This window comes from Arachis duranensis, chromosome 9 (assembly GCF_000817695.3).
Source record: "Arachis duranensis cultivar V14167 chromosome 9, aradu.V14167.gnm2.J7QH, whole genome shotgun sequence".
In the NCBI taxonomy this organism is placed as follows: domain Eukaryota; kingdom Viridiplantae; phylum Streptophyta; class Magnoliopsida; order Fabales; family Fabaceae; genus Arachis; species Arachis duranensis.
In genome coordinates, this window is record NC_029780.3 from 5,691,404 (window position 1) to 5,702,677 (window position 11,274).

The 11,274-nt window shown below is 34.7% G+C and overlaps 2 protein-coding genes across 2 annotated transcripts; both read left to right on the forward strand.

Annotated features, from left to right (window-relative positions):
- The first annotated feature begins 1,510 nt into the window (after positions 1–1,510).
- On the forward strand, positions 1,511–4,514 carry LOC107464275 (G-type lectin S-receptor-like serine/threonine-protein kinase At4g27290). The gene is made up of 7 exons (XM_052254152.1): positions 1,511–2,810; positions 3,057–3,173; positions 3,295–3,437; positions 3,531–3,741; positions 3,847–4,084; positions 4,161–4,311; positions 4,404–4,514. Exons 1-7 carry the CDS (start codon positions 1,511–1,513, stop codon positions 4,512–4,514), a joined length of 2,271 nt encoding a protein of 756 aa, XP_052110112.1.
- A 1,712-nt stretch (positions 4,515–6,226) lies between these two features.
- LOC107464274 (G-type lectin S-receptor-like serine/threonine-protein kinase At4g27290) lies at positions 6,227–9,789 on the forward strand. Its single transcript, XM_016083202.3, has 7 exons — positions 6,227–7,517; positions 8,129–8,233; positions 8,360–8,505; positions 8,583–8,793; positions 8,916–9,153; positions 9,230–9,380; positions 9,474–9,789. The coding sequence occupies exons 1-7, from the start codon at positions 6,227–6,229 to the stop codon at positions 9,777–9,779; spliced, it is 2,448 nt and encodes an 815-aa protein (XP_015938688.2). The 3' UTR covers positions 9,780–9,789.
- Positions 9,790–11,274: the final 1,485 nt, after the last annotated feature.

Consider the following 11,274-nt stretch of genomic DNA (forward strand, 5'->3'; position numbering starts at 1 on the left):
TGGCAATCACGGCAGTGACAAATGACAACAACGATATTAAAAAAAGAAGAATGAACGTAAGAAAAAAAAGTAATAAGATTATTAATTGAAAGAGAAAGTAGCCCAAATTTTTATGTTTAAACAACTTTAATTAAACTTAGTTACGAAAAAATTTTGGACAACTAACATTTTTAAAATTTTATCATTATTTTACGAGTAAATTATCATATAGTGTATCTTATAGTAGGGGTGTGCATGTGTCAAGTGAAACTGGGTTTGATGTGATTCAAACTCGACCCGAAATATATATTGGACCTATTTATTAGACCCGAACTCGACTTTAGACCCGATGAAACCTATACACTTTCGGGCCACGATTATACCGGATAAAAACCGGGTAAAAATCGGGCCGTTAATATTACATTACCTTGATACCTTCTTATAAGCTAACACGTGAAAATATCCAAATTTCCAAAACTCCAACCATTATTTAACATGGTAAAATTCACTTAGAAAAATATAACAATAACCAATTCTTCTCTAAAACTAAAGCATAACCATAATTAATACTAATATTGTCTAATAACACCAAATATTTAAATAAATAGAAATAACACAATATTATGCATTAATTAGTCTAAAATCTTATGCATTTTAAACATAAAACATTAACTTATAGTCTTATAATAACTAATAACATAAAATATTAAGGTTTACAATACTTAAATTTCACGTAAGAATAACTATCATCCATCATTAATAACATAAAATATTAATTGTGTATGATAACCAGGCCATCGGACCGATTTCGAATGATCTGAGCTATGGCTCGAACCCGACCCGAAATAATGACCGGGTCTATTTTTGAGACCTTTACCCGATCCTAGACCCGATAAAATTACACAAAATTAGCCCCTAAAATATTCGAAGTCGGACCAGATCTTCTGACCCGACGGGCCATGCACACCCCTATCTTACAGTATTAGCAGTTGTTGTAACTTGTAATCACTTGGTCAAGGTGGGGTAATGAAAGCTTAAATAGTAGATATACACCGACCACCGTGTGAATAAACAAAAATATTGAAAGAATTGATCAAAGGAACTATATATAACTCCTAAAGTTATATCGTGCATTAGGGAGGTCAAAATAAAGGGAATTTATTTTTTTATTAAAAAATAATTTTCACTCTTTATTGAGAAACACTTTTCGCCATAGCATTACTCCAAAATAAAATCCATCAAACAAAAAAGACTCTGCCAATTACAATGTGCAAGAAAGCAGAAGCTCTACGTAGACTTGTATTTCCAAAAAGAGAACACTTTTTTATGTTCTTTTTGACAGGGGACAGTTCCTTTTAACTCGGAAAAGAAACACGTTGGTACAAGAAAAAAACAAAATGAACGACCTTAACAGTTTTTGCCCCCATGACACGGTCATTTTTCTCTTCCTCTCTTTTATTATTAATACATCGTCCATGTTGGAGCATTTATTTGTAAGCTTCACAAGAATCCATTACTCAAAACTACACAAATGATGAACAATTACTCAAGAATGTTGCTACTCATTTGGTTTTCTCTCATATCTTGCTTTAAAACCACCGCTTCAAAAGATAGCTTAAGAATGAGTGAGTATATTCGAGATGGCGAGACTTTAGTCTCGGCAGGTGGAAGCTTTGAAGTTGGTTTCTTCAGCCCCGGAGCTTCGACTCGCCGGTACTTGGGCTTGTGGTATAGAGATGCATCAAGAAACAACACAATTATGTGGGTGGCCAATAGAGAAAGACCCCTTCACAATAAGTCAGGTGTTTTGATATTCAAAGAAACAGGGGATCTTCAACTTCTTAGTGACACAAACAACACCATTTGGTCATCCAATATCTCAAGCAAAGCCTTGAGTAACTCGGTTGCACAGCTCTTGGATTCAGGGAATCTTGTGGTGAAAAATGTACCAGATACCAAGGAGGGAAGCTTTTTGTGGCAGAGTTTTGATTATCCATGCGATACGTATATTCCAGGGATGAAATTCGGCCGAGACTTAGCTACCGGCCTAGACAGATCGCTTTCGTGCTGGAAAAGTACAGAGGATCCTGCTGTGGGAGAATATTCTCTAAGAGTTGATCCTAGGGGATATCCACAGGTAATGCAAATGAAGGGTTCTGTTATAATTAGTAGAATAGGATCATGGAATGGCATTTATTTTACTGGAACTCCAGTTGAAGGCATGAGCATACTTAAGCGTAATTTCGTGTTGAATTCGAAAGAAGTGTATTTTGAGTTTGAAATACTTGATAGGTCCATCTTCTCCATACTCAAAACAAACCCTTCTGGAGATGCACAAGTTATGACTTGGACAAGTCAAACAACAAGCCGGGTTGAAGTTTCCCTAACCGGCGGGCAGTATGCCTGTGGAAGTTATGCCTTGTGTGGTTCAAATTCTGTATGTAGCATGGCTGCTGATGTTGCAACATGCGATTGCGTAAAAGGATACACTCCAAAGTTTCCTGAAAAATGGTACATCTCAGATTGGTCTAGTGGGTGTTCTAGAAAGGTTGCATTGGATTGTGATGATGTAGTAGGGTTCTTGAAGTACAGTGACATGAAATTGCCAGACACATCTTCTTCATGGTATAGTGAGACAATGAACCTTGAAGAATGTCAGAAGTTATGTCTCAAAAATTGTTCTTGTACAGCATATGCAAATTTGGATATCCGCAATGGAGGGAGTGGTTGCCTACTTTGGTTTGGTAATCTTACTGACATGATGCAATTCTCAAAAGGGGGTCAAGACCTTTACATCAAAGTCCCTGCTTCAGAATTAGGTACTTTTCCTTGTGTCCATTTCCTTTTCCAGTTTGATTTATTTTGGACTACTGGATTATTGTAGGGTAAATAAGTTGAATAGAGTAGGGTTGTAAAATATGTCAAAATTAACAGATTTTCCAATAATTTATGTTAGCTAATGGTTGCACACACCTTTTATCACTTTAGCCAAATTGAAGAAATTAAACACACTATGCAACTTTTGCCATTTTCAAAAACTCATTTATGTTCTATCATTCTTTCTGATCGTATTGCAGGTAATAGCCATGGAAATACGAATAAAAAGAAGATAGGAATTGCAGTTGGTGTGGGTATTTTTGGATTAGCAACATCCATCGCCATAACAACAATAATTAGAAATCCAGGTAAATACTATCATAATATGTCATATGCACCCACAAAAGCAAAACCAAAAGTAAAAAAAAAACAAGAAAACAAAGGTGCAAGTTTGGAATAGCATTGACTGGTAGTTCTTTTTCATTGTTGTCCTCCAACCAGCAAGAATACTTAACAGACATAAGCAAAGACAAGAAGATATCAACCTACCAAAATTTGATTTCTCACTCTTAGCCAAAGCTACTGAAAACTTCTCAAACAATAATAAACTTGGAGAAGGTGGTTTTGGACCGGTATACAAGGTAGAATGAAAAACTAGTCAAGGACTTCTATTTTCTTTAAAAGAAAAATAAACTAAGTAAATTAAATACTGGTATTATTATTATAATTTTCAGGGTAAGATGATAGATGGCCAAGAGATAGCTGTGAAAAGACTTTCTAAAAAATCTGGACAAGGGTCGGAAGAGTTCAAGAATGAAGTGATGTTGATAGCTAAACTTCAGCATCGTAATCTCGTGAAGCTTCTTGGCTACTGCATTCAAGGGGAAGAAAAAATATTAATCTATGAGTATATGCCTAACAAAAGCTTGGACTACTTTGTTTTTGGTTAGAATTCCTTTTACTATATATTCTAAGCAACTTTTTGGCAGTTTCAAAAATTCTTACTACAAGTAATATACTATTACTAAGCATGTCTACCAAATTTGCTAGGTGAAGTCAGAAGAAAGTTGCTAGATTGGCCGAAACGTTTCAACATTATTAGTGGTATTGCTCGAGGACTTCTTTATCTTCATCGAGATTCTAGACTAAGGGTTATTCATAGAGATTTAAAAACTAGCAATATCCTACTAGATGTTGATTTGAATCCAAAAATATCAGACTTTGGGTTGGCTCGAACATTCTCATGTGATCAAGTCGAGGCTAACACCGATAGGGTGGCTGGAACATAGTAAGCAACTTTCAGCCTAATTATGGTCCTTTTAAATTGCATTTATATTTATTTTTGTTTCAACTTGTTCTTTCAGTGGTTATATGTCTCCTGAGTATGCAGTGCATGGACAATTCTCATTAAAATCTGATGTCTTTAGCTACGGTGTAATAGTACTAGAGTTGGTAAGTGGACTAAAAAACAGGGAATTTTCAGACCCAGAAAACAATCTTAATCTTCTTGGACATGTAAGCAAGATGAAAGAACTAGCTAGCTCCAAATTAAAGAGCAAAATTGAAATTTCTTTGAATTCACTGATTTGATTTATAAGATTTCCCAGGCATGGCAACTATGGACAGATGAGAGGCCACTAGAACTATTGGATGAAGAGTTAAAGGCAGGATGCATCCCTACCGAAGTCATACGGTGCATACAAGTGGGTCTGTTATGAGCAATTAAGGTTCTTTGTTAGAAAATTGCAAACTGTAATCAAATTTCCATCACAATGGTAGACATGATTTTTACAGTATTATATGATTCAACAATTACAATGATGACTTGGACAATGTCTCAAAAGGCGGAAAAAAATCTAATTTGTTAGGTAACCAAAGTTATCAGAACAGAGTAACACAACTAAAATTTGGAAATGATATACATGTAACTGGCACAAATAATTTTGGCAAATATGGAAGATACATTGACTAAGTGAAAAAATTACAATTCACTCAAAAAATAAGGAGACAACATTATTTCCACTTTTATATGTTGAGATAACAATTATATAAGAAAATACTCTCAAACGGAAAGAAAAAACCGTACACTATCTCTTACACAATGAGATTACCATCTCACTAAGATACTCATAGAAAGGACCTAATATTTTTCTCTCTATGACACTCATCTACAACATTCAGTCTTGGTATCACATTGTTTTTTATTCTAACACAAGGTTTTCCATGGCCAAATTAACATATAAGGGCAAATGATGTACCAGCTATTTATTATAATAGATAAATGGCGGTGAAAGCTAATAACATGCTTTTATCATCTTACACTGTTTCCTTGGTGTTATGATAAAAGTCATACTTTTAGTCTAATATGGTTGCTAGATCTTTCTCTTATGTTTGACAAGTAGTCTTTGAAGAGTTTTACTACAATTGCTTCCAAGTTCACATCATCTCCTCAATCATCCATGATTCCAACATGTTCTAGCAAGTAACATTGTTGATAAACATCTTTGTCCAAGTCAACCTTTGCAGCTTGCTTATCTTCATACGGTTACAACATGTCAGTGTTATCACTTTGACAAATTGAAAATATTGGTCTTCTGAGTCTAGAAATAACCAAGCTTCACTATTGCTATTAACATGCTTCCTTGTTCCAATTACATGTTGATATTCTAGAGTGATTTTTCAATTTTCATCATCAAAATTAACTTTGCTATTTCACATCATTTCTATTCACTTACCCTTGAAAATAATTTTACATTTTTTTCACTTAATAAGATGTTTGTGTTTGTACCACTTTTGGGATAGTGTATTTAAGTTAACCTCTTCTGCTAATATAACAACAAATATTGGATGGTGAATTTCTATTATACTCACAATACTATAAATTATATTTTAAAAAAGCATTGAAAATCCTATAAAATTGGGGGAAAAAATTGATTACCAAAGCAACTGTCAATAAATAAATAGCTCACCAAAACTATATAAATAATGAAGCAACTATGAATTGGTAGTCGAGAATCCTAGAATTTCTTAAATTTTATATGACTGGGTAAAAATAATATCCATTGAAGGTTAGCTAAGAAATACACAAGTAACTTATGAAATAAATAATAAGAAGAAACACATCACTTGAAAGTCCAATCCTTCCTGGGAAGGCTATATACTATACATAAACTTATTTATTTCATTTCAAACTTGTGTGATTGATACTAACCATACTATTTTCATTTCAAATACGTAATTTGAGAGTTGACTTGACTTTGATGAAGACAATGAAAGATTCCTCACATGAACATGCTTATTTTTTAACAGGGAAAGACTTTAATATTTGATCCCCCAATGATAAAATCATTCTATCCTCCTCCTAATAATACAATGCGAATCCTACCATTAAAACTCATCCTCCTACTTCCTAATAGGAAAATCACCAATGATGGGTATGGATAATTTAAGAACATTAGTTATTTGGTTCTTTCTCATGTCCTGCATGAGAACCACCACTTCATCAGACAGCCTGGGAATGGCACAATATATCCGAGACGGTGAATCTTTAGTCTCAGCTGGTGGAAGCTCTGAACTTGGTTTCTTCAGCCCCGGAACTTCGACAAGTCGATATTTGGGTGTGTGGTACAGAGATACATCAGGAAATCCAACAGTTGTGTGGGTAGCTAACAGAGAAAGACCCCTTCACAACAAGTCAGGAGTGTTGCAATTCAGCAAAATGGGGATTCTTCAGCTTCTTGATGAGACAAACAACACTGTTTGGTCGTCCAACATATCCAGCAAATCCTGGAGTAACTCAATTGCACGGATTTTGGATTCGGGAAATCTTGTAGTGACAAATGGGAAAAATATTTATAACAGCAGCTTTTTGTGGCAGAGTTTTGATTACCCTTGTGATACATTGATGCCTGGAATGAAGATTGGATGGAACTTTGTTACTGGTCAGGAAAAATATGTATCAAGCTGGAAAAGTGAAGAAGATCCTGCTGTGGGAGAGTATACTATAAAAATTGATCCTAGAGGATATCCACAAATAATGGTAATGAAAGGATCTCTTATATCTTTTAGAGGTGGATCATGGAATGGCCTTTATTTTACTGGATCTCCATCTCAGAACACACAAACATTTAGATCCAATTTTGTATTGAATGGAAAAGAGGTGTATTATGAGTTTGAAATGCTTGATACTTCCATTTTCACAGTACTTAAAGAATACCCTTCTGGTAATGGACAATATCTGGTTTGGACAAGCCAAACAAGAAACAAGGTACAAGTTACCCAGGTTGCGAACCAAGGTGGGTGTGAAAGGTATGCCTATTGTGGTTCAAATGCTATATGCATTGTGGACAGTAATGTTGCAATATGCAAGTGTCTGAAAGGGTATATTCCCAATCCCAGTTTTCCTAAACCACAAAATATGTCATATTGGTCCAATGGTTGTGAGAGACAGGTTGCACTGAGTTGCAATAACACCAATAGCTTCTTGAGGTACACAGGCATAAAATTGCCAGACACATCTTCTTCATGGTATAGTGAGATAATGAACCTCCAGGAATGTCAAAAGTTTTGCCTGAAAAACTGTTCTTGTTCAGCATATTCAAGTTTGGATATTCGTAATGGAGGAAGTGGTTGTCTAATTTGGTTTCATAATCTTACTGACATTATACAATTCTCACAAGGGGGTCAAGACCTTTACCTAAAAGTCCCTTCTTCAGAATTGGGTACCTTTCTTTTCTCCCTTTAGTTTCTCTCTATTTTGATTTATTGTGGATTTTGGAATTATTCTAAGGTAACTAATAGTATTTTGGATTCCATTGCTATGTCTCACCTATGGTTTGGATAGTATTTTCTCTCCTATAGATTTTGTGCATACTATACTTTTGGTTTTGGAAACAAAAGTACAAACACTATAAGTAGAATTGGGTAGTTTTGTAAGTTTGAAAACTGGAAAGGTGAGTTAAACTAAGCATTTTTGTATTGTAGCTTGAAATGCCATGCTTAAGAAGAGAGAGAATACTGTACTTGAAACAAGATCTTCCGGTAACAAGATTTTTCTAGCCTCTTTGGTATAAATTGTACCTAAATATGTTGAATTATTAATATACGGAAGTTTCTCACAGAAATTTTTGGAATAGGAGTAGTACTTATTGTTATTATATTAGCAATGCAATGAATGCCTATTAGTTGTTAAATAGTAATTATTTTTAGAATAAATACACTATCTTTATTAGTCACTCAAAATTTGAAGAAAGTGGAACAAACTATGTCAAAGTAGAATCTTTTGTACTAAGTTGGGGAGTAATGAAGTTCAATATTTCTGACAATATTGCAGCTGCTAATGGCCATGGAAACATCAAGCAAAAGAAGGTAGGAATTGCAGTTGGTGTGATTATTTTCGGATTAATCACATGTGTCAGCATAATGATTATACATCCAGGTAGATATCCTTATGAGTTAATTTGCCATCTGCCATAAATACCGAAAAAAATAGAGAAAACAAAATATGGAAGTTGTTTGTTATAGACCCTCAGCTATTATTGACTGTTGTCTTCCAATCAATTAGGGACAAGAAAAATAATTTACAGAGAAAAACAGATGCAAGAAGATATTGATCTACCAGCATTCAATTTCTCAGTCTTAGCTAAAGCTACCGAAAAATTTTCAAGCAGTAACAAACTTGGAGAAGGTGGTTTTGGAGAAGTATACAAGGTGAAATAGTAAAAAAGAATTCATCAGTTTCTATTTCCCTTAAAGAAACTCTAATGGTGCTAATGATTACTTTTCAGGGTACATTGACTGATGGGCAAGAGTTAGCCATAAAGAGACTTTCAAAAAAGTCTGGCCAAGGGTTGGAAGAGTTCAAAACTGAAGTAGCGTTGATGGCCAAACTTCAGCATCGTAATCTTGTGAAGCTTCTTGGTTTTTGCATTCAAGGAGTAGAAAAAATATTGGTCTATGAATACATGCCGAACAAAAGCCTGGACTACTTCATTTCTGGTTGGACCCTTTTCTACTATATATTCTAAAATATTTGTGACAATATTAATATTTAATATGTATAGTTTGTGTAGTTTTGAATTCTACAAGTGGTAAACTAAGCATGTCTACTTGATTTTTAGATGAAATTAGAAGGAAGTTGCTAGATTGGCCTAAACGTTTCAACATTATTAGCGGCATTGCTCGTGGACTTCTTTATCTTCATCAAGATTCTAGATTAAGAATTATTCATAGAGATCTAAAAACCAGCAACATTTTGCTGGACGCAAATTTGAATCCTAAAATATCAGACTTTGGCTTGGCACGAACATTCTTAGGCGATCAAGTGGAGGCTAACACAAACAGGATAGCTGGAACATAGTAAGTAAGATTCAATCTAATCTTGGTCCTTTATGATTGCATTTGTATTAATTTTGGTTTCACATTGTGCTTTCAGTGGTTATATGCCTCCTGAGTATGCAGTACATGGGCAATTCTCAATGAAGTCTGATGTGTTTAGCTATGGTGTGATAGTACTAGAGTTGTTAAGTGGAAAGAAGAACAGGGAATTCTCCGACCCGGAAAACTACCTTAATCTTCTTGGACATGTTAGCAAAATGACTTGACTTAACTATACCAACTAATAGTCTAATTCAGATTTCTTCTTTTCTAATTTAATATTCTACTTTCCAATACTTTAGGCATGGAGATTATGGACTGATGACAGACCATTGGAGCTATTGGATGAATTGTTAAAGGGATGCACCCATTCTGAGGTCATAAGATGCATACAAGTCGGCCTATTATGCGTGCAACAAAGACCAGAAGACCGACCAGACATGTTATCTGTGGTCCTAATGCTAAATGGTGAGAAATTGTTGCCCAAGCCAAAGGTCCCTGGTTTTTATATTGAAAGAGGTGTTACAATTGAAGTAGATACTTTGTCGGGAAACGGCACACCGTTTTCAGCCAACGAAATTTCCATGACATTGTTAAATGCAAGATAGTATATGGACGCGAGAGAGTGACATGATTTTATCTTATTATATGGAATAATCAGGTTATTATAGCATGAGTGCAGAATAGGCTAAGCTTTTATAGTCCTAGATTCAATATATTTGCTATGGATTTCTACTTTTGTCTTAAATTTCAACATATCCTAACACCTGTGTGGAATAAACAAAAAGTTCTGTACATTTTAAGGTATGTTAGATGAAATCTTATCCCATCTCAAAAGTTAATTCTTTTAATTTATGTAGCAGGGGTTAATTGATTCTTATCCTATCTTATGCAGTTTAAACCAAATAAATAAACAAATAAAAATTCCATTTTTTAAGACACAACGCAGGAGCAATGCAACACAACAAATCGTTAATCAAGACATCAAGAAACGGAGCTTACCTCCATTGAGAACTGAATCTTTGCTGATTCTTATAACAGAAATTCAACCTACAGAAATATAACTAACACATGAAATGTAGTCCCGAAAAACAAAATTAAGAGCAAATTTGTCAATTTGGGGAAAAGGTGAGATCTAATTTTACCGCCACAAGCTTTGGAATGCTTCGGATTTGCCAGAAAATCATAAACAAGAGACTGTAGCACACTAGCAGCTGCTTGAACTGATAATACTATCTCAAATAAAGTTACTCAGCGGATTTCGGAGCCACAAGTGGTTACAAATACAAATGCGGTTGCATCTAAACGAAATAGAAATAGTTTAATGTGAAGCCGCATGGATACTGATTCATGAATGCGTGTAATTGAGGAAGTCATTTTTTTTTTAATACTTTTTATAAGTGAGTCTTCCAAGCCCAAGCCACCACCATTTTCGTTGATGCTGTCCTGTCCTGTTGTATGCAATTGGCAGCTGAGAAGTGAGAACCAAAATTTAATAATTAAAAAAATGAAAAGAAAACAAAACAGATGTAGGTGTGGGTATCCCGGACTGGTGGTTGACGTTGGCTAGGGGTGGCAAATGGGCCTAAACCCGCCGGGCCGGCCCGTGTAACCCGCCAAAAAAGATGGGCTGGGCTGAAAAATTGGGACCGCCAAATAGCAAAAGCCCGCCTAACCCGCACCGCTTAAACCGTGGGTTTTGGCGGGACGGGGCGGGCTTCTCCGCCGGGCTAAGGTTTTTATTAGTGAGGGGGTATTTTTGTAATTTTTTTGCCAAAACCTAACTTCGCCGAACCTAACTTACAAGAGTGTGAAGATAAAAATTGAGTGTTTTGAATTATGTTTATGTTATTTTGGAGACAATATTTATAATTATGTTTTGGATTATATTTATTTTGATTTGGAGAGAATATTTATACTTATATTTTGAATGAAAATTTGGTTTATAATTATATTTATTAGATATTTATAATTACAAAGACGTTAATGTTTGTGAATATAAAAAATATAATTTTTTATGCCATTAGAAATTATAAATTTATTAATATGGTTGTGAAATTATATATATTACTTAGTAGTTAATAGTAAAAAAAAAAAGAGGAG